We start from the raw sequence: 24,205 nt of genomic DNA on the forward strand, positions 1-24,205 counted from the left end.
TGACATTTATCCATTCTCCTATTGATTTATGTATGGGTTGTTTCCATTTTTGTCTATTATTAGCAAACCTGTACTTATCCTTTAGTGTGTGTACATGTGTCATTATTAATTGTAGGTAAACACCAATGAGTGTAAGTCACTTAATTGACTGTTGGTTTCTACACTGGAGAAAATCTTGTGAAGACAACTCTGAATTCTATTTTCTGTCTCAAATAGTATAATAAGGTGATGATGGCAAATAGCTAACACTATTGTGCCAGGTCCTCTGCATACAAACATACTCTCATTTCCTCCTTATGACCACCCTAATTTATGCACTATTATTTCTATTTTCCAAATAAAATATTGCAAAATACAAAACACTATATTCAGAGACAAGACATGCAATTTGGACATGGTCCTTCCCCTTTGCAGATGCATGTGGCTAAGTGCTCAGTGAGTGGAGCTATGAGAAAAGGAAGAGGTGGAAGGTCACCCTGTGGAAGGGAGGCTGGAGATAGATCTGAGGGGATGGGATACTCTGATGGATGAAAAGTGTTATATTCCAGGTGTACAGAACACGTGGAAGAAGTGAAAATAGGAACTGGGCTTTACTTTGATGTGTGCGTACGTGTGCATGCATGTGAACACATATGTGCATGTGTACACTGAGAACACGGGAAGAGATAACAGTGCAGTGAGCCATCCGTCTAGAGGAATAAATAGTGTGAAATTTAGAAGAGTCTTCAAATTTCCAAACATCGTGTTTGAACTTTAACCTGTAGGGAAAAGAATGTCATGATGAGAATAAGATTTCATGAAGATCAACCTCGTACCTGTATAGAATTGGTTGATAGCAGGAAAAGCAATGAAAGGTTTCTGTAAGATTCAAGGAGCGGCCACTGCCATTTAAATATAGGAAGGAGGGCTTCAGGAGAAAAGTCAGGATTGGAGATAATAGCTACCTTATAATGCTAAAAATAATATAAATACTTGCATATTTATTATCTGTGGCTGGTGAAGTGGGCAGAGACGAGTGATCTCCTTTTATTGATGAAGAAACTGAAGATGAAAATGGTCCAAACTCACCTGCAAATATGGAGACTTGAACCAAATATGGAGACTTGAACCCATGTCTGTGGTTTCACTAGATCAGGTTGCTTCAACATAAAGGCGATGACTGAGATGGGTACACACGTGGCCCGCATGATTTAAAATGCAAAGGGTCACTCTGTAGATATGGTCTCTGTGAACTGCAATCTCTACCCCCATCTCTAGATGTTTCTTTCTCAAAGAGGAGACCACATGTCATCACACCCATTCTTACAGGAATAAAGTGCCATGGGAAAATATGCTTTTTATTTACACAGCTTTCTCCCATGACTGTTCCATAGAGAGAAAGGTATCTAAAGGCTTGAGATACCAATTTTCAACTATTTCCAACTTGGTATAGATTTTTTAAAAGACTAGACATCAACCCCAAATAATTCACTTTCATTTTCTAACATGACTCAAGGTTCTTCAGGAAGTTAGAAAGGATTTCAAAATGAGAATAAATTACATACTACTCAAAAGCAGGAGGGGTATTACTTCCCCCCATGCTTTAAATATGTGTGTGTGTGTGTGTGTGTGTGTGTGTGTGTGTGTAGTTGCTGACGGGCCTTTATTTTATTTATATATGGTGTTGAGAATCAAACCCAGTGACTCACACATGCGAGGCAAGCACTCTACCACTGAGCAACACCCTTGCCTCTTCCTCCATGCTTTGACTAATGCCCAGGATAAGGGAGGCACTCAAGTGTTTGCTGAATGAATTATTGTGGTCCATAAAATCTTGTTTGGGGTCTTAGCTCCACATTAGCAGATTGATGTTTAGAGCATCTCACACATGTTAGTTTCCTTATCCATTAATGAGAGATTGGAAGTAGTAGATCATCTGGTAGTTTCATGCCATTTCTCACATTCTAGAATGAAGTATGTTTTCCTGGCATTAGTCTGATTATTCAATGGCAAATCACCTTGCCTATGTATGCTTCATATCTTTTTAAATTTTTTTATGCTAGAAATTTTTGAAAAAAAGGAACCGTGAAGTCTATGTTCTTCTTAGGAGAAGAATGAAGATGGGAATGAATCTTAAAAGGTCATTGGCCGATACATCTTTTTTGCAGCAGTTTGCAGTGCTCATGGCAATATAGCTTTGGTTGATTTTTGGGTATGTCAAGTTTAAAAACTAAACTTATATTGAAGTACTTTTGTTTATTTTTTCATGGTAAACAGATCTTTTACTCCTTAAATGTGACCTTAAATATAGCTGATTCAACTAGATTGAACTATTCAACTATTCAACTAGATAAACCTTGTGAAATGTAATGCACACCTTTTTTGTCTATTAAAGTACACACATTTATGTATGTCGATAAATTTGCAGCAGGTAGATCAAGGATGTAATTGTTTATAAAGTAGAGGTCCTCTGAAAAGGGTGGTGAATTAAACTCATATGTGGGAACTCCACTTAACAGTCTTTATAGCACGTGGTATTTAAATCAGCATTGAAGAAATAATGTTGGCAGGACAGACTTTTGAACAAGTTATTGGTTATCACGTGTAAGAAAGTTAAACATCACATTCTAGCATTTCCCTTTTCTACCACACAAATATCATTTTTCTACCACTGTTTTCTGCACACTGTTGGCATCTTTAAAAGGCAACATTGCCCAACTCGACAGCAGACAGATCTTCATGGGCTTTTGGTGGTATTCTTATTCCTTAGAATACTTAGGCAGGGGGCTAAATATTTACCCTGCTCTGCTCCTGATGAGTTAGGACTGACCTGGCTCACATTCAGGGGTATTCTTTTATTGCTTTTTCACTTGTTAAGGATGCTTTTCCATTTTTCTCACATATTCTCCCAGATTTGTTCTATTTTTCTGGATCCTTTAAAACCAAAGTTGCAACATGTCTTTGGTCTAAGTCTGCTTCTTCTATCAACTATAGCATTTCCCAAATCATCTTTTTATTGGTTACTGTAGATAACATTTGTGACAGAAATGAAAGGAAGAGGCAAAAGTTAAAAGTGAAAGTTCTGCTCTCCTGCTTAAGGGTATGAGACATATTGACTTTATTCTTTATTGTGTATCTCTATCTATCCATCTATCTCTGTCAATGTAACATTTTTTTTTTTTTTACTTTGCAAAGTCAATGTTAAGTAAAAATATACACATGTGCATTTATCTTAGCACTTGCTTATCCAACGGACAAATCCAACTAACATTGGGCACAAAGAGATATGGATGGGACAACCTACATGCATAAAATCACTAAGGGAATTTGCATCTAGAAAGACACCCCCACCCCATCACCACCAACCACACACACACCTGCTCCCGAAAGCGCCCTTTAAGGTGTGTGCCTTTCCCAAGGCATTTGGATGATAATGCGACAGGGAAGAATTTGCATTGCAAAGAAGAATTTTTAAAAATGCGGTGCAGATAGTTAATAGCCAAGAGCGTGGCTCCTGCAGGGGGATGCAAAGGAGGAGGAGGCGGGAGCACTGACAGCCAGCTGGGGGCTGACCTGATTCCCTAGAATCCTCAGCTCCCTTCCTCTTCCCTCCCAGCGTCCTTCCTTCCCTTTTTTCTCGCCCTCTCCCCCCTTTTTTCCTTTTCCCAGATAAACTGCTCCGGGAAACAAAGAACTCAGGCTCTCCGGACAGCAGCGCTTGAACCGAGCGCTCTGCCAGCGGCTCCTCGTTCCGGGGACCAGGGCTCCCCGGCTCTGCATCCCTCCCCAGCCTCCCCCGCCTCCCGCGCTCGCTCGCTCGCTCGCTCCCTCCCCGCTCGCTTCCTCCCCCACCATCGCAGCGCTGGGAGGAAGGCGGCTGGGGCTCAAGATGGCTTTAGCCCGGCTCTGCGCCCTGCTCGCCTGCTGCTGGGGGCCGGCGGCGGTGCTGGCTACAGCCGCCGGCGACGTGGATCCATCCAAGGAGCTGGAGTGCAAGCTCAAAAGCATCACGGTGTCGGCGCTGCCCTTCCTGCGCGAAAACGACCTGAGCATCATGCACAGCCCCTCGGCCTCCGAACCCAAGCTCCTCTTCTCGGTGCGCAACGACTTCCCGGGAGAAATGGTCGTGGTGGACGACCTGGAGAACACCGAGCTGCCCTACTTCGTGCTGGGTGAGTCCCGGGGGAGGTCGAGGCGGCCGCAGGCGCTGGACCGGCGCCCCCACCCCCCACCCCGGCTCGCTCCACACACCCACTCGTCGGCGACATCCCCACCCCCACTCCTACCTCCCTGGATCCGCCCCACTCCCGGACCGTTCTCCACACCCACTTGCAGGCTAGCGCCTCGGTGCACCTGACTTCTCCCCAGATCCGACCTGGGTGCTGGGCCCTCGGCCTCTCCTCAGCCTCCAGCCCCAAAGGAACAGGTTCACGAGTGAAACCTTTCTCAGTCTTGCCCCTCCTGCTTTTAATTCTGGAGCACAGCCGCACAGCACTTCTGGTCTGCCACAGCTCAACTCCCATAAGCCCTTCTCCTCGCTCCCTGACCACATGCTCAGCTCTTGCTTCACACCCTCTGGACACCCACAGCCACCCACAGCCATTCCCGGGGTTTTAGAGGAAGGTATTCGGTCATCACCTTGTAAGGCATGTGCAGGCCCAACTGCACCGGCTGTGCCTCTAGTCTTCAGTCCCTGACAGCCCTATGTGTCACCAGGTTGCTGACACCTTCCTTCCAAATACTCAAGTTTCTTAGTGTGTTCATCCTTGGGAGGTCCTACCTCTTTGCCTAAATGTAACAACCCCCTCACTTAGCCACCTCCACATCTCCGTGTGTCATCATAGTTCCTTGGATAAAGAAATCACCCAACTGTGCTCTATTAAATTGGTTTCTTTGTTCCCAGAGCTGCCTTAGAGAGGCATAGACACCTGTGCACACAGAAAGACCTCCCCTGGCACGAGTCTCCTCTTTCCTTTGTTTACATCTGTCTCTTTGGGTACCTTCCTTGTCATTTTCTTAGGCCATAGCACTCCTCAGGTACGGGAATCGCTATATCACTTTGAATTTCCCCTCTTTATTATTATGGAGTCATAAAGCTATTGAGGTCCTGTTTCAACGTCTTGCAAAGCACTACAGGTTCACAGGACTTCGTTCACCAAACCTCTCCACTTCTCCATGTGCAGATGTGTCTCTCACCCTGCTATGTGCGCCCATTGCGTATCTGTTTCTTTAGTGAGGCTGTATATATTCTTATTTTGCCCAGGAAAGAATTCAAAGAAAACCACAAACCACAACTCAGTCTCTAGATTCCAAGGTGGTAAGGAAGAAAGAAAGAAAAAAAGGAGAAAGAAAGAAAGAGAGAGAGAGAAAAAGTGTGGTTCCAGGACACTGTCACATCTACTCACAGGGACATGGCTTCCTGACAGCCATATGTAGGTTAGAGCCACATGGCAAACTCTTGTCTCTCTCTGGTTCCCCCTTCACAGGAGATAGTAAAAACATTAGCAAGTGGATGAGAAAACCCTTACTCCCAACTCCCATGGAAAAGTAATTTAAAAAATTGCCTGGTCCTTTGAAAAGTTGGCTTGTAGTTCCTGGAGTGCACCTCCATTGAATCATTCAGCACAACCTACACTCTTGATAGGATTATTTATTTTTACATTAAAAACATCAATAACATAATAAAAACTGGGGGCTGTATGAGAATGGGAACGTTGTGGATATGGTACTCATTACCATGTACGATTGCTGGGTTATTCAGAGGATGTAAATTTTGTGTGGAAGTCATGCTGATGTCCAAGTACAGTCTGTTCATCATAATATATAGAATGAGTATGGAGAATTATGTGTTTCTAAAGGGGTTCTTTTGGGTTCTGCATGCAAGTGCATATTGTGCATAAAGAAGGACATGTGTAGATGAAAAGAGGGAGAGTTGACTACCAGGTATTCAAAATTCCACTTTCTTTTTTTGCAGAATTCTAATGCTGGGACTGAATATCTTGATAGGCCTACCATGATGCGATAGGCACTTTAGAAGCTCAGAGTTAAAGAATGGCTTTTCTGCACTTCTGTGCAAAGCTGCCCACTGCAGCACCCTGTTTGGGTTGCTATGGTAACCTAGCTGCAAGTTGGTATTTGCACATAGGCAACAGCACAGTTCTCTCACTTCAGGGCCAGGTGCACTTTTTAAATGCATCAATTGTCCCCTCCCCTCCTCATTAATGAGGTGTGCTAGAATTAGCAATATGCTGGTACCTATTAACCCTGGTGGCCCAATATTCCAAAGGGGAGCAAGGATAACTCTCAGCTTCATTGGTGGAGCCAAACTGGGCAGAAAGGGGGAAGAGTCCAAGTTCATGGAGGGCAGACTCAAGGACAGGTGTTTTTGAAGTTAACTCCTGTGGTCCTGGATCCTGTCAATCATGGCCAACACAAAGGGCTGTAGTGACTACTGCTCTTCACTTCCTCTCTCCCATGTGCTTACGCCATGCCTGGAGAAATCTGAATCGGTCACACCCAGGAATTTATTAAGCATGAACTTGCTTAGCTCTCTTAGGCCCTAAGACAAGAAAATTAAAAAAATAAAAAGCTCCCATTTTCAGGTCCTCTCACTGGAGACACCCCATGCCTGCTAGAGCTGGATGGTACATGATTGTGTAGTATGGATGTTAAGAAGTCTAGGAATGCTTTGGAAGGAGATGCTTCCATAATAAGTTTGTGTCTCCATAGAAGACGCAAACTTGACCAAAGGCTACCCCTTTGGGTGGGGGGAAAAATGAATACAGACAGCAAAAGCAAGCTTTGGCCTCCCTTTGTTTCCAGGATCAAGGCCCATCACTTCAATGAGGCAAAGTTTTTCTCAAAAGTTGTATTACAGTTGACTTTTCACATTTCATATTCCTCCAAGTCTGCCAAGTCTTTCCAGAACTCTTTCAAATCTTTGCATGTATTAATTCCTCTGCAAAGAAGGCTCCTTGTCTCTTCCTTACCTGGTGGCCATCCATTCTTCCTTCTGAACTCTGCACTCAGGTCACCGCTCTACGAAGCCTTCCCTTCCCTCCAAAGGTGGTCTTAGTTCTCCCCACTTCTGTGATCTTTACATGGATTAAAATGCAAAGCAAATGAAGGAAATTAAAGGAAGGCTGGATTTGGCTTGGACTAGGAGAGGTGAAGATTTGAGGTCATGTTGGGAATGAATCTGAGAATGGAACTTGCATGCCTGTGGCGTAGTGTGGAGAGTGCTGGGGCTGGAAGAGTGGTGGGAACCATGCCTGGTCCTGGAGAGGGGGCGTGGGTGTCCAGACCCTCAGCCTTGTTAGTTTGGCTTGTAGGATAATCCCAGGCATGTGTGGGGGAGACCATGTCTCCTCTTCTTTGAGGTGGGTTTGTAAACTGTGGTGCAAGGGATATATGTGACTTTCGGATATGGGTTTTTTTGGGGGGTGGGGTGGGGGGAGAGGGGTTACACATAGTTTTGAATTGGAATATGTTTATGTAGGGAATGTCATCTTTCCCACAAATCCTAATTGTACTGTGTCTGACCCTTTTCTTTATGGTACTTATCTGACAACTCTAAGCTGGGTAATCTAAACACACATTTCAAGATGTGCTATAAAAAGTCTCCAAAGTATTGAAAAATAACTGCGGTTTCTAATTTTAAATACTTAGCTATCTAAGTCTTAGTATCCTCTCAGAAGTTTTTAAAGGCTTGACAGATTCATCAACTGAAGTTTCATACCTCAGCTTTCACAACAGTGGAAACCTATTTTGGAGGTATACTTGATTTTGAGACAATGAGTGACCCTGAAGTGGGGCCTCCAGATATTCTGTGCTGTGGACACAATGTATTTGTCAGTCTTGTTGCTACTCGAAGGGGACACCTTTCTGTTTCATACCCAACTATTGAGCTTTTGCATGCGTGAAACTCAGTGAAGAAAGCTATTTCTCTTGTGCCTGGGAGTTTTGCTTTAGCGGTCATAGCTTTTGATTGAACAAAGCATTCCTGAAGATAAATCAATCAGTCTGCAGAGGTGTAGTAAGTTCCCACATGCACAGTGCTTTTGAAGTATCTGCAGCAGTCCAGTGTGGTGGTTTAGAGCATGGGCTATGAAGACAGATCTGGTGTCAACTCCTGGCTTGCCACCTGTTCCAACAGTGGAGGAAAGAGCAGATCAGGGAGGGTAAATGAATTACTCAGGGTCACTTAGCTAGCAAATGATGGATCTATCACTCGAACTCAGGTCAATATCAAGTTGAGCCCTTTCTCTTAGCTACCGTTTTATATGCCTTAAAATTTCTCAAAAATTGTTTTGTTTCATAGTTGAATAAAAGGAGTCCTGGAATGGTTAGATAGGGAAAAGAGTCCCTTATGGTGTCTATGCAAATACCTCTTGGATCTCCTTGCCCATCCAGGGATTTCTCACACAAGCCTTAATGTGGAAGGTGATGTTATCAAAGAGTAAGTCACACAGTAGGTATATTTGCTTAAGAAGAGTGGGTGGGGGGGGGACTGGGGCTGTGGCTCAGTGGTAGAGCGCTTGCTTTTCAAGTGTGAGGCTCTGGGTTGGATCCTCAGCACCACATAAAAATTAATAAACAAAGTTATTGTGTCCATCTAAAACTAAAAGAATATTTAAAAAAATTAAAAAAGAAGAGTGGGGGTATTCTTATTTCATAGTTACCAAGCTTTGGGTAGTCATGTCTCCATGTTCCTTGGTGGTATATTGTGACACCCAGGGAGGTGACGAATAAGCGAATGTGCACAGGAGGAAGATCACATGTTCAGTGCTCTTCTGAGAAGGGCCTTCCGGAAATGCAAACTGAGAGCACCAGAGGGTAGGATCACAGAGCCATCCAGAGGCCATGCATGTCCAAGGCCCCTGATCTTTTCTTTTCTTTGAATTTTAAAAGTTTTTTTTATTAATGAAAAGTAAACATTATACTTATTTATTTATTAAGAATACATTAAGAAATAAGATTCAAAAGAAAAGCAAACTCTAAAATTTTACAAGGTATTATCTTCTTATAATATAGGGAGCTCCTACAAGTAAAAAAAAATTAAAAATAAACAACTCAGTAGAAAAGTGGCAAAGGATGTAAAGTACCTATTCATATCAAGAAAAACTGTAAATGTCTAATAAACATGAAATTTGAGATTGAACCTCACTGGTAAAGTAATGACTAATTATAAAATCAACATGATACCTGTCAGGGACCGCATGTTTGTGACTTTCAAAAATTCATATGTTGAAACTCTAATCCCCAGCGGGATGGTATTTCATGGTAGGAAAGCCCTTGATCTTTGTGCTAGAGAGTCCTGTGCTTAGAAGCCACTGCCAGAGCTCAGTGAGCTGCTTGAGTAGCAGTGATTGAGCTTTTCCATTGCCTCCAGGTGTAAGATTGGACATCCTGTTTTACTTACAGGTGAGCTTTAGACGAACAGGAAGCAACTAAAATGCCTAAATATCTCTAACTGCTTTTCACCCATCTTCCTCTCCGAGAAAAGATACCATTTGGGGGAAACGTTGAAATTTATATCTTTTTTGCTCTCCATTATAGTTGAGCCTTCTAGATTAGCAGTGAAAAAATTTGCATAGCATGGCAGCCCCACCCAGGACATTCTAGAATGAATATAGCAATCTGAAGGTAGGGGTGCAGCACTTACATACCTCTCACTAGCAGAATATACTCATTTATAGCATTGAGAGGGTCATCATTTACCGTTTCTCTATAGAAATGTAGATTTTTATATCAAAGGAATTTTTGAATGCAGAAGTGATGAATTTTACAACACATCACATGCTCTTCTAGATGTGCTGATATGCCTTGAATTCAAGTCATTGCAGTTTTTGAAGGAAAAATAAAGCACAAGCTTAATTTTTTTTTCTCTTTGGAGGCAAGATTGAGATCTTGTATGTATGTATATTCCTTAAATGTTCCTTCCTTCCTTCCTTCCTTCCTTCCTTCCTTCCTTCCTTCCTTCCTTCCTTCCTTCCTGGCTCTTGGAATGCAATTAAACATAAAAGGTTACTAGTTTCTCAAATTAAGGCCAGTACAGAATTGGTAAACTTTTCTGCAGGGTCATGCCAAGCTTTTATTTCTTCACTTTTATACCAACTTCAAATATATGCACACGGATACCAAAGACAGCTCTATTTTGAGCAAGTTAATTCCTAGGACAAGTTAAAGCCTATGGCAATTTTGAATGTACTACAGTTTGGCCTCTATCACCATTTTATTTTTATTTTTTTATTATTTTTTATTTATTTATTTTTTTAGAGTGAGAGAGGAGAGAGAGAGAGAGAGAGAGAGAGAGAGAGAGAGAGAGAGAGAGAGAATTTTTTTAATATTTATTTTTTAGTTCTCAGCTGACACAACATCCTTGTTGGTATGTGGTGCCGAGGATCGAACCCGGGCCGCACGAGCGCGCTACCGCTTGAGCCACATCCCCAGCCCCATTTTATTTTTATTACAAATATGAAATGACGAATAATTTTGTTTTTAAGTCACACATACTTTTAAACTTTGAGGAAAACAAAACAAGACAAAACAAAATATCTCTGTGGATCTCCAGAAGGTTTCCAAGGAACAAGATTCAGAAAACTTAAATTGCTACTAATGGTCATCTAAAGGGATATGACAACTTTTGGAAAAGTAGGATTGAAAACGTGCATGCCTGATGACGGACCAGTTCACCTCTAGCTGGCTGTTTATCGCACCAATGTTTTACAGGTATATATAAGAAGGTGGTGTTCCTGCTGGTAATTGCAAAACCTGGAAGTAGCCATTAATAGGAGGCTGGGAGTAGGCAAGATGATGCCTTTGCTAGTGCCAATATGTGTAAATCTCACAACTGTAATGATGAGTGAAAGTAAGCACATCACTGAAAAATACATAAAGTCAAATGTATTCATACAAATTCAAAGCAACATATTGTTTAAGGGTATGTACATAAGTGCTAAAATGTTTATGAAAAGCAGGGAGGAAAGGGGAGACAATGTGATGTGGAAAAGGGGGGAAAGGGGGCTCCAGAGAGACTGGCAGCTCTTGCTTTTTTGTTCTCCCCTTTTAAATGACACACTTAATTAGAACTATTTTAGATGTGAGGGAAAATTGGTATAATAGTACATGTAATAGTACAGAGAGTTCCCACCACTCCATACCAGGGTTCTCTTATTCACATTACCATGGTGCATTGGTTACAATTGAAGAAGCACTGCTGACACATTGTTATTAATGAAAGTTGGGTGTCACTTTGATTTCCTTGGTTTTTGATCGATAGCCTTGTCATGGTTTAGATGTGATTTTCCCAAAAGCTCACATGTGAGACAATGCAAGAAGGTTTGGAAGAGAAATGATGGGGTTCCAGCCTTAAGTCAGTGAATTACTACCTCTTGGAATTAACTGAGTGGTAGGCAGCTGGGGTGTGGCTGGAGAAAGGGGTTCATTGGGGGCGTGGCTTTGGGGTATATATTTGTATCTGGAAAGTGGCTCCTCTCTGGCTGCTTCCTGATCACCATGTGAGCTGGTTCCCTCGGCCACACTCTTCCACCACGGTGTTCTACCTCACCTTGAGTCCTGAGGAATGGAGCTGTCTTTCTGTGGACCAAGATGACTGAAGCCATGAGCCCTCATACGTTTCCTCCCCTAAAATTGTTCTGGTCAGATCTTTTACTTACAGCAGTGAAAAAGCTGACTACCACAATCTTCTTTCTGTTCCCAGACTCTGCCCAGGACACCACATTTCATTTAGTTATCATGACCCCCTTAGCTATTCTTGGCTGTGACCCTATCTCCAAGTTGTTTTTGCTGACTTGGACAGTTTGAAGAATACTAGTCAGGTCTTTTATAGACATTCCTCAAACAGGATTTGTCTAGTGTCCTTCTGATGATTAGACTAGATCCAGTTTAGGGGTGTGGCTTCGGGGTATGTATTTGTCATTTTATAAGCTGTCATTTTATTACATCACATCAAGAATATATGTACATGGCTGGCCGTGATCGCCATTGACCTTGATCACCTGGTCAGGGTGGTGTAGGGGAACTTTCTCCACTGTTGCTTTTTTCCTGGTTTCCATTCTGGCAGAATTCACTTCACAAACCATGTTAAAGAAATGGGGAGTTATGATTCACCGTTTTGTAGGCTGAGAACATAAATTATTTTGAATTATTCTATGCGAGGGAATTTTCTCTTTATTTATTTCATCATTTGTTCACATCAAATGGACTCATAAATATTTATTTTTTACTACTTTATTGATTTTATTGCTCAAATTGCTTGTTCCAGCTTGGGCTAATGGAACTTCTTCCAGTTGGCTCTCGTGAGTCTGTGGCACGGCCCTGTCAGTGTGGATTTTCATTCAGTTCTGTTTTTGCTTTTCGAGCACCTTCTTACTTGGTCACTGTAAGCTGGCACAGGCTCATCCTCTCTGTTTCCTGCCTGCATGTAGCATTACCTGTTTCTCCAGAAACCCTGATTGGTTTTAATGGAGAATGGTCTTAGAAACCAAGACGTAGGCCTTAGATGTGCTCGTCTGTGCTGGGATGCCACTGCTTTCATCTCTCTCAGCTGACAGAGCCAGGAAATAGACACAGGTACACTAACTCATTCATATACACACATTTATAAGTATTTCTATATCTACTTACCTCTCTGTCTTGAGCTAAACATGAGTTCATGTTGGTATCTCCAGCTTTAAAAAAATTTTTTAAAATTAGTTATACATGACAGTAAAATGACATTGACATATAATACATTGAACCAGATGGGATATAATTTCTCATTTTTCTGAGTGTACAGGTTGCAGAATCACATTGGTCATGCATTCACATATTATCTCCAGCTTTAATCCATTATCTAATTATCATTACTTCAACTTTAACTATCATGCTCTGATCCATTATCTAATCCAGGGATGATGCTACCCTCCTCCCCTTGCTTAGCCCACTCCAACAATGGTTCCAACCATCTGCCATCCATTTATTTAATTTTTCCATTCCATGCTGCCTTGATAGCAGTATTAGGATTGTTTTCCCATACCCCTGTGGAGAACAACTTATCAGACTACAGAGTTATGTATGGTTTCACTTGCTTTAGTCTTAAAGGCTACTCATTTCCAAATTTACTTAGGTCAGCACTTTCCCTACTCATCTCCTTCAGTGAGACTGTAATACATTGTATAGTGTCTGTGTTTTGCCACATTCTGCATTCCATTCTGGGGTCCCTCAACCTCCTAAATGATTTAGTTTGCAGGCCTTAAGGTTGAGTCTTTGTACTTTAAAGTGACATGAGTTTTGACGAGTGTACACTGCAATATATCCACAGTTAAAGTTATAGAGTGGTTTAAATGCCTTTCAAAGTTCCCTGCCCTTCATCACTCACAGACCTGATAAGCATTGCGTCTGCCACTGTGGCTTTGCCTATTCCAGATTGCCATGTAGTTGGACGCCATGATTTGCAGCCTCTTCAGACTTGCCTTTTTCTCTTTGTTTATCTTTTCTTCGTTGCTTGGTAGCTCATTGCTTTTTACTGCTGAATAATATTCCATTATATATATACACCCCCATTTGTTTATCCATTTACCTACTGAAGAATATGTTAATTTTTTCCCATTTTGAACGATTATTAGTATAAGCACTGTAAATATTAACACACAACATTTTTCTTTTTGTTGGGGTTGTTGCTTTAAATATTTCTTTGGGAGAGAATATACCACGCTTCTACTCAATTTAAAGAAACAGTTTTCCAGTCCAGAGATCTTCTATTGTTTTACATCCATTCTGCCATGAATTCATGGGCATTAGCTTTCAGCAGCTCTGACTCTATTCATTGATTCTTACAAAGTATACTTTTCTGGGCTGAGCAGGCTGGAGCTTCAGCTGAACCCAGGCACATTTCTTTTTGTTTTTTTGCTTTTTCTTTTCTTTTTTCTACATATATCTCAGGAGGCTATTTCAACTTCTAGAAGGCTTAATATGCGCAATGATTCTTAATTCTCTTGGCAAGCATCTTCTTAAACAAGAATCTTAACTTGTTTGCACATGGCACACCAGCAGTGTGCTGGGTGACTCTGTAGACTCTTCCATTTTGCCTGGTAACATTTCTGTGGTGCACTCCTTTCTCAACAGTACCCGTCCCTCTGACTTCTGCAATATCACCTTTCTTGTAGGTCAGGAGGTATGTGGCCCAAGAAATAAATCCATATTTTCTAAAAGGCCCCAAAATATTGGGTCTTTGAAATATTGAGAACTTCCTTTCCTTCCCATTGTGTTGGTCACTTGGGAAGATGGTGGTGGCTCGGGATGAAAGCTGAATACAAGTTATTGTGTGCTTCTTCCTTCCTTACTTTATTTATTTATTGTGATCTCTGTGCATAGAATTGAGATAGTCATATTCCTCAACTCGTAACACCTTTTATCAGAGGTCTGTGAGAGATTCTCTTCTTCCAGAGGTTTAGTCATTTGTGTTTTTTAGCCTTTTATCTCTAATTTTAATTCCCACCTAACCTTCCCCATAGCAAGACTTGTCATTTAGCTATATTTATCCTTCTTTTCTCACAAAATGTGAATAGCTTATGTTCACGTATTTTTAATTTTAGTAAACAGAGATGTGCTATCACGTCACTGGATCCTTGCTTTCTCCACTCTGCACGGTTCAGTACAGCTTTCTACTGTCCTATACCTGCATCATCCAGTATGGCAGTTCCTGGGCAGTATGGCTCTTGAGAACTTGAAATGGAGCTAGTCCATCAGAGGAACTGAATTTTAATACAAAATTTTAATTAGTATACTCCTAAATAGCCTCATATGGCTACTGACTACCACAGTGAACTGTCTGAACACTTGCTTCATGGCTGAAGGTGTGCAGGACCTCACAGGTCTGGCCATTGATTCTGAGTGCTATAGAGCACCCCATCATAGGCTTCTACCACCTTTGACCAGTCCCCTTCATGATGGACACCTAGGTCGGCTCTCGTCCCCATCACTGTAAATAATGCTGCAATTATCATCTTTGTGCATATTCCCTTAAGGAATTCTGAGAAGTGTTTTCTGGGATGTATCCATTGAATATCAATGGATATTGGATATCAATGGAGTCAGAAGCAGAATCTCTGGTTCTTAAAGACGGTGTATGCTTAGTTTGGCTAATGCTGCCAAATTGTGCTCAGATGGCTGTACCAATCTGCGCTCTTGTCAGTAACATGTGACGATTCCTATATTCCTGGACACCCATGAACATTTGGCATTGTGCAGTTTTCTGATATTTTTCAATCCAATAAATCTAGAATGATATCTCATCACTCTTCCATTTTAAATTTTTAGGAACCCATTACATACTAGGATGATGATCTCTTTAACTATATGAGTTGCAAATACAATTTTTCTTGATTATTATATGTTTCTTGTCCTTGCTTATGATTTTGTTTGCGTGTTTGGTTTCTGAAATGCTCTGAATTTTTTTGTAATTAAAGATATTAATTCTTACTTTGGGGGGGGGCTTCTATTCCCTAAAACTTAGTTGAGAAAGTCTTCCCCCCTTTATAATTATATTATAATTATATTATCAATTTTTCTTCTAATATTCTAATAGTTTTATTCTTCACATTTAAATATTTGATATATTTTGAATTTACTCTGGTATGATACAGAATCATATACAACCTTATCCAGATGGGCTATATGTAGTATTGACTTTAGGTGTTCACATGGTTACTCAACTGTCTTGTGCCACTTATTAAATAGTCTGTGGCTTCCCCTCTGATTTGAGATGTTACCTTCATCACATATACAAAATTTCATAATACATTTAGGTTTGTTTCTGAACTTGGTTTAACATGAATAAAAGTTATCATATTCAAGAAGAATCGATTGTTTAATTTTGTTGTAAGGAAAATATTAAATTTAAATGTCTTTTTAGTATCTATAGTGAGAATGATATGACTTTTCTCCTTACATTTATTAAAGTACTGAGTTATGAAAATACATTGCCTAATATTGAACCATCCTAGCATTCCTTGAACAAAGCTAACTTGATAGTAATGAATTATTTCATTAACATGCTGTTGGATTCTGTTCATTAATATTTTATTAAGAATACCTCTATTCCTAAGTGAGGTTAATTTTAGGTCATCTTATTGTGCGTGTATAATGTTTTTCAGGATTTAGTATGAATTTATTTATATTTATTTCATAAAAATCCTGTTCAAGTTTCTTTCTTTCTTTGTGCTGGAACAATTTAGATAGCATTGAAATGGCCTATCCTGCCCACAATCTTAACCACTCTATTTAATCATTGTGGTGATTATAATGATCGAGTTAAGATTTGGAAACTCTGTAAAATAATGAACAGCTAAGTCAGTCAGAGTAGTACCAAATTCTTTCCAGAAAAAGTGGTCTAGGCTGAGATTCAGAGGATGTTTGTCTAGGTGAGTAATTATTAGCTATAACCTCTTGACAGGAAGTAGAAAAAGTGAAGACCAAAATAGGTCAGTACAGAAATATTTAGGATCGTCTTAAATATTTGGCACTCATCAGTTAAAAACACATGATCTTTGATTGAGAGGACGTGAAATTAAACATGTATGGCAAAGCAGTACCCAATGAAGTTCTTCATTGCCAGCCTCTAAGTGTGAATCTGCCACGTGACTGAGCCCCTGCAGGTACCATTTTTAATGCAATCCATGTGCACAGAGCATTCATTCCTTGGAGTGTGCAGTGGACCGATGGCTTCAGATTATCCCGTTTTCCCTAGTTATCTACTTTTTATCCAAACATGAATTCTGAGAATCAAAATGCTATCTTACTCAGTTTTCTGTATATGAATGTCATCCTGCGCCTTGACCTTATTTTCTTTCTGATGTCCCCTCTCCTGTCCTTCCTGATATTCCCTGGATGGGTCTTTTCAGTTTACATCACTTAGGGTCATAACCTGACAGGGTGCAGTGGTAAGGAGTGGCCACGTTATTGATAAGTTCTCTCTGCCTGTGTTCTCAGAATGCTTCCCAAGCACCTGGAAGAGACGGTCATTCCCTTTCTCTCCACTGCTGCGTCTGTGGCTACTTCTATACCATACGTCATTAGCCTCAGGACCGTGAATAGGCTCCCGAGTCCATTGAATATCAAATTTGTGTGTAAATGCAATTCTTAGAGAGGGGTCTGTTTTAAAATAGATTTTTGGAACGGAACTGGAAGTGGGATAGAGGTGAGCTTTCTGGGGCAAAGCGGCCTTTAAAAAGCGACTTAAAGGAGAAAAGCTACTTCTCCCTCAGGTGACAGTTCAGAGCAAGGGGTTCCGTGTGGTAGGACACTCTCCTGCTCTCCCCTCCCTCCAGTGGTTCAGAAACCCAGGGCCCTTCTACCTTGTTGCTCTTCATCCCACGGGTAGCATAGTAGGGCATGAGAGGGTGCACGTTTCAGCTTCTAGGAAGGGAAGAGCAGATGTCCAGGGTGACAGCTTTATTTTTAAGGAAGTGAGGGAAACGTGGCACACATTCTTCCCACTTCCATACTGTTTTAGTCAGTTTGTTTTTTTCCCTGCTGCTGTGACTAAAAGACCCAACCAGAACAACTGTAGGGGAGGAAATCTTTATTTGAGGACTCACGGTTTCAGAGGTCTAAGTCAATAGAAGGCTGGCTCCATTCCTCGGGGCTGGAAGAGAGGCAGAACATCATGGTGAAAGAGTGTGATGGAGGAAAGGGGCTCACTGTGGTGATCAGGAAGCCAAGAGAGACTCCACTTGCCAAGTACAATACATGCCCCAAAGCTACGCCCCCAATGCCCTACCTTACCCGCCTTCAGTTACCACTCAGTTAATCCCATCAGGCGATTGATTGATGACTGATTGGGTTAAGGCTCTCATAACCCAATCATTTCTCCTCCAGACTTGCTTGCATTGTCTCACACGTGAGCTTCTGGGGGACACCTCAAATCCAAACCACAACACACACCATTGGTAAGGACTTTACTACCTGAATCAAATCCCAGCAAATGACCCTGGGGAAGGCAGTCTTAACTGGGTGGCCACTTGCTGAAATTAAATTCAAGAGAAAGAAGGAAAGGAAGGAATCAAAAAAGAAAGAAAAGAATAGTTTTTGTTTGTCTATTTTTTTTGAAAAATTGCACTCCTTATAATAAAGACTCCCTCAAAATAAAGAACATCCTTTCACACATACAGTTCTACTCTCCTTCCAGAAACACCCCTGTTCCTTTTTGGAAGTGTACATCCTCGGTGCTGTCACCTTCTGCCCCTCCTCATTGCCTCCCCTCCCAGCTGCCAGGCCACTCTCCATGTGCTGGGTGCTGCCCGGGTCTTTCTCTCTGTCCCATCCTCTGCCTTTGCCCAGAACACATTCCATTTAACCATGGTGACCCAGGTCAACAAACGTTTCCTTCAAGGGCAAGATGATCAACATTTTAGTCCTCTTAGGCCACCTGGTCTCTGTTGTAACTACTCAGTAGACCCTGATAGTGGAAAGGCAGCCATAGAGATTTGCAAAGGAATGCATGTAGCTGCGTCCCACCTAGAACTGTACAAAAGCAGGAAGTGAGCCCTGGACCACAGCTTGCCAAGCCTTGATGTGGACAGTACACCCCACTTCCTGCTTTATCATGCCTTCACTCCCACAGCCCCACCTTCAGAGCGCCATGTTACTTACCTGTGACCACGTTAATTCCCTCCCCTCATTCCCAAATGTTGTCCGGCCCTGAAAGTGACCCTACTCATGCACACTTCCTTCTCCTGGCTCTCCTGGGCCCCTGCTCTCACGGGGCCTGATACTCAGTCCTTGTAAACTCAGGAACCTTTTGTATCTTCCACGACTATTAGAAAGTTCTGGTCCCTCATCCTTTTCCTGGCCTACCTTCTCAGTTTTATTGCTTCTTGGAACTGTGTGGCGTCTCCCAGTCAGATATCCAGATGTGGATCAATTCCCCAAACCTACCTGCCTTACTTTTATCTCCAGACTGAATGCTGCAATTTGTGTATAAATATTTCTATCTGTGTGGATTTGAGTTACTATAATTATCTGCGTTCTAATCCCAGTTTGGTCCTGAAAGTTGCTTATTAATTTTTTATTGACCCTGATGAACTTCTCCTCACATCCCGAAGTGACTATTTCAAACCTTTAGTAAGATGGTTAAGTTTTCAACTTAATTCCCATGTCCTTACAGTTACCATAAAACCTTGCCTTATACTTGAAAACTGAGGCTGTGAATTACCTCTAATTTTTGTGCATCTTCATATGCCCCCCACAAATTTATAGACTCAACTTTCATTCTTACTTTTTCACCTGTAATTCACAGTCCTGTCTTCACAACACCAAGAATTCTGTGCTCCTAGGACCAAGCATATCTGTCATTCCTGTCTTCCAGATCTTTACCTTTTCTCCTCCCCTCTCCATCCTCGATCCTTCCCTCCAGCCTACACATATGCCCAGTTCTCTCTCATCTTAAAAACAAAACTGCCCACTTACTTGTGTGCCGCCTTAACGAGCATCCCCTCAGTCTCCCCCATCCACAGTGGTGATCATGTACCCGACGGCTTCATTGCAGTGAGGTGGCCACAGACGCCAGTGTTAACCCTTCTGTCCTCATTGCTATGGCCCTTGCCGCTGTTGATCTTTTTGGGAGTGGACGCCTCCTTTGCTTGGGTAATGTTCAATCTCTATATGGGTAGGAAGGAAACTTGTATGACCGAAAGAAAACCCGAGGTCTGTCTGGACAGAAAAACAAAGAGTCCTCCAAACGTCAGTTAGTAGCACTTTCAAAGACCTTGCTCTTTCCCAGCTTACGAAAATTTGACTCCAGATCCTGTTAGAGAAGTGCCCGGAGTTCTCAGCAGGCATAAAGGTTACTGCATCCTCTGGTTCCTACCTCTTTAGCATTGTCTTCACTTAACCTCATATTAGTTTGGAATTTTTCCATTCCAAATAGGAGGATACTCTCAGTGATGTAAGTGAGAAGCATTCATAGGCTCAGGTCAATGAAGGAGGCCATCAGGGTTGATTTTTTTTTTTTTCTGCAGTTCTCATGGCTTATGGCCTCTGTGTGTGGGCTTCATGCTGAAGTGGTAGGGAGATATCTGTAGCAGCTCCAGGCATCACATTCCTACGGGGAAAGGAGCAGGGAACAGTCAGGAGTGCTTCTAAGATCTCTCCTGAACGGAAGGAAGCTACTTTCTCCAGGAAGCTCCTGCAGGCTACTCCTTGATACATTTCTATGTGAACTGAGTTAGGCCTGCCCCTCCTTGGAGCAAGCTCTGTGTCAAGAAGGACGCATATGAGTAGTCTGTCTAAAGAACGGGGTCTGTTCCTGAAGGTGAAGTCAAACTCCCAGACACATGGGGGAATGAAATGAGGAGACCACCTGTTGGGGTTTGGCTGTGAGGTGTCTCCCAAAAGCTCACGTGTGAGACAATGCAAGAAGTTTCCGAGGAGAAATGACTGGGTTCTAACCTTAACCTAATCAGTGAATTGATCCCTGGTGGGATTTCCTGAGGGGTAACTGGAGGCAGGTGGGGTATGGCTGGAGGAGGTGGTTCATGTTCATGGGGCGTGGCTCTGGGGTATATATTTTGTATCTGTAGCTTGGAAACTCTCTGTCTCTGCTTCCGGGTCATCCTGTGAGCTAGTTCCCTCTGCCTCATCTTGAACCCCGAGGAATGGAGCTGGCCTTCTGTGGACTGAGACCTCTGAAACCATGGGCCCTCCAATAAACTTGTCCTCCTTTACAATTGTTCTGCTAGGGTCCTTGAGTCCCAGCAGTGAAAAAGCCACCACCTCCGTCACTTTAATAGCTCTCCATTTTATTCTTCAAAACATTGCCCTAGTCCTTGCTCCGGGTTTCTTTTCTTTTTAAACCTCTAATTCCTTTAATTCTTCCATATGCATTTTACCTACAATCTCCTAGGAAACTCCTGAGGGTTTCTTGCCCTTCTGTACTCTCATAATATTCCATGCACACATGCCTGGCAATTCTCTAATTATAAAATTATTTTCTTCCCTGTTTGCCTACCAATGAGACGTTCTGCTCCTTAAAGTCAGAAGGTTTCGTGATCATCTCAGCATCCTCAACTCTAACACAGGGCTTGTTGGACTTGGCCCATCCTTGTTCCACTGAGCTTCACTCCACTAACCTCAAAGAAGGCTCTAGTCTATCTCAGTGGCTCTCAAAGTGATTCACAGATCTCAGGGTTTGATCTGACCCTTTCCAAAAGCTCTTTGAACAGGAACACTGCATGCCATAATATGAGGATATTACTTGTATTTTTCCTTGGGTTGATCTTTACACTGATGGTGCAAAACTAATGGAAACAACTGCAGACAGCTTAGCAGAAATCAATGCAGTGATACCAAATTATGCTAGTAGTCATCGTACTTTTTCACTGTGGTTTTTTATTTGTAGAGTCCATGTTTCCTTAAAGATAACTTGAGACAGTTTATTAAATATTGACCCTTTTGTGTGTCCTCTAATATTCTTAAAGTGGGAGGTGCATTAAGTTATTCTGTTGCTGGCTGAAGGGAGGTTGCTTTGAGTTGCAAGCTGAACTAACTTCTTTGATTTTGTCGCACAATTTTCATTTGAAAGAACAACTGACAAGCAAACTGGCTTTTCAGACTCGAGTAACTTTTGGCCAAATTTCAGTATTCTAGCTGAATTTTCTTAAAATGGACAAAAGAAGCTTGAAAAACAACTGGCAGTATTTGTTGCTGATAATAAAATTCAAGGCTTTTGAGGAAAAAAATTAGAATATCATAAAAACTTGTAAACACCACAGTGGTTTGACAGCTTTCCAATGTTAAATGACTTTTCTGTTTAAATCAATAATGATATTAACGAGTGAGAGTTTTCAGTCCTATAATGAAATGTGCACACATTTCAAAGATGTGTGTAATTCCATGATCTAGTATTTTCCAGATGACCAATGCACGATGTTTCAAAACTGTCCATGAGTAAATTAAAAGCACATTCAAATTTCAACCTGAGAAGTGTATGCAAAACGTTCAGTGTATGGTTTGCATTGCCACATTGCTATTTATTTTTAAGAATTTAATTTTTGGTGAGTTTTAGTGTAGTATCAAAGAAAAATATCCACAATCATATGAGGTGGGTGTTAAAATATTCCTTTTTCTAACTTCACGTCCGAGGAAGGATTTTCTTCAACCAGAATAATGTGAAGCAGAGATGAGAATCCACCTGCCTTCTAGCAGATCAAAAAGATGCCAAAGACATATCAGAAAATGTTATTTTCACTATTTTTTGGAAAATGTCATTTTTCATAAAATGCATGGTTCATGTTAACATGCAATGGATTTCTTATCATCTTAAAAACGGATTAGTAAGTATTTAAAACTTTCTTAGTTCTGGCTTCCAATATGATAAACACTAGTGATATAGCCCACACAGTTAGAGGCTCTTTTTAGTTTTCAGTTAGGAATGAAAAGAGTTGTTTGAGAACAGCTGACCTTGATTACATGGGCACCTAAGCTGGGAATGAGCCCCCATGGAAGGTTCATTGTCTTGCATGTGCAGCCGCATCGCAGCTCTTGGTTTACATCTTTATCACCAAATTGCCCATGGTAACTTTAGTTGGTATACCTGTTTTTTCTAGCCCATGAACCTAGGGCTGACACATTTCTGATACTTGGTATTTGGTGAATGAACAAAAGAATACGAATGAATGGATGGATGGATGGATGGATGGATGGATGGATGGATGAATCCTGGTCTCTTTCTACTCCAAGGCCTGGTTTTTGTTACTGAGTTGTGAAGTGTGTTCCTATGGAGGGCAGAACTTGATACACACACAATAACTTCTACCAATGAGATTTGCTGTGCTTAGCCCTGTCCCGCCTCAGTCATGTGGGGAATATCTGTGGGAAAATGATTGGTGAAGCGTCTCAGAGTCATGGAACTTACGGGGGCTTTTGGAGGGGCTTTGTATACTTTCCTTAGGACTTGGGACAGAGAGTGAGGCAGGAAGGCATACTGTTATGGTTACACAAAGGTCACGGGGGACACCAGTTGAGAGACTATGACATTTAAAGCAACTTTGGCTTATTTCCCTGGGGCCTTGATATTAAAGGGGAAGGGGATGATCATTGTTCTAGAGTCACCTGGAAGAGTTCGTGCTTCCTTAGGACAGACACTCTAAATCCCAGGCTTTTTTTTTTAATCTTCATTTATCACCAGAGAAACGAGGTGAAAGCTCATTTGTCCAAGCTTGAAAGTTAAAGGACTCTCGTGAATAATCTGAGTTTCTCAAGTCTTGATCCAGAGCGTGGCAATCCTGAGGATCAGGCATTAGGAATCTCAGGAATTTAAGGACTCAGCTACCCTTAAAGCTCTTGGGTCAATGCTTTCCAAAATTTTTCATGACAGGACTCTCTAAAAACGATGATTTCTTTGCCTCCCGGGTGAATCACGCGTCTCCTCATGGTTGGAGGTGATATCCCATCAGATTTCCCAAGTGCGTGGGGTGAATATCACAGCACATCCGCAGCCTATTTGTAGTATGCTGAGATGCTGAGGCATTCCTAGTGGGGAATCCTTTTGTAGCCTAAAGCAACTTTTTGGAAGAAGGTGCCATCTCCTCATACCCTCTGGATTCCTAAGGGTCATGAGACTTCACTGACAACATTCCCAAGCTTTTGAAAGTTGTAGCACCTTGATTAGGACCAGATTGACCCCAGATTGATGGGACTGGCATCCAGTGTATTATACAAGCTCAACAATAACTCCAAAGCATTGAGTTCTACTCCTGGCACTTCTTTGAGTCTGTTTTGGTGTCAGCCAAAGGAGGAGCTGTTTCTATTTTGTTCAGTAATTTGGCATAGAGATCATGTCCCAGAGTGCCTATGACATAATCAACACAAGTTGGAGACTGTAAAAACATGTAATAGCTTGACAAAGTGCTAGCCTTACATCCAAAAGCAAAGAAATGGCATTTTGTTTATTGGTTAGAGTTTGTTTAATGTCTGAATTGCCCAATAATAAATGGTGTTATGGTTTGGATGTGAGGTGTCCCCCAAAAGTTCATGTGTGAGACAATGAAAGAAGGTTTGGAGGAGAAATGATCTGGGTTCTAATCTTAACCTAATGAGTGAATTAATCCCTGATGGGATTAACAGAGTGGTAACTGGAGATAGGAGTTCCTTGGGGGCGTGGCTATGGGGTATATATTTTGTATCTGGAGAGTGGAGACTCTTTCTCTGCTCTTTGATCATCGTA

General features: G+C 41.7%; 1 protein-coding gene across 2 annotated transcripts in view; it reads left to right on the forward strand.

Moving 5' to 3' along the window:
• Positions 1–3,868: 3,868 nt before the first annotated feature.
• ASTN1 (astrotactin 1) overlaps positions 3,869–24,205 on the forward strand; it is a gene marked incomplete at its 5' end in the record, with an annotated part of 280,379 nt that continues 260,042 nt past the window's right edge. For both annotated transcript variants that reach the window (XM_081298255.1, XM_081298256.1), the window contains one exon: positions 3,869–4,151. In XM_081298255.1, the coding sequence (XP_081154381.1) occupies positions 3,869–4,151 (283 nt within the window). The remainder of the gene's footprint in view (positions 4,152–24,205) is intronic.

Source organism: Spermophilus citellus, assembly GCF_964194105.1.
Source record: "Spermophilus citellus genome assembly, chromosome: 6".
Lineage (NCBI taxonomy): Eukaryota > Metazoa > Chordata > Mammalia > Rodentia > Sciuridae > Spermophilus > Spermophilus citellus.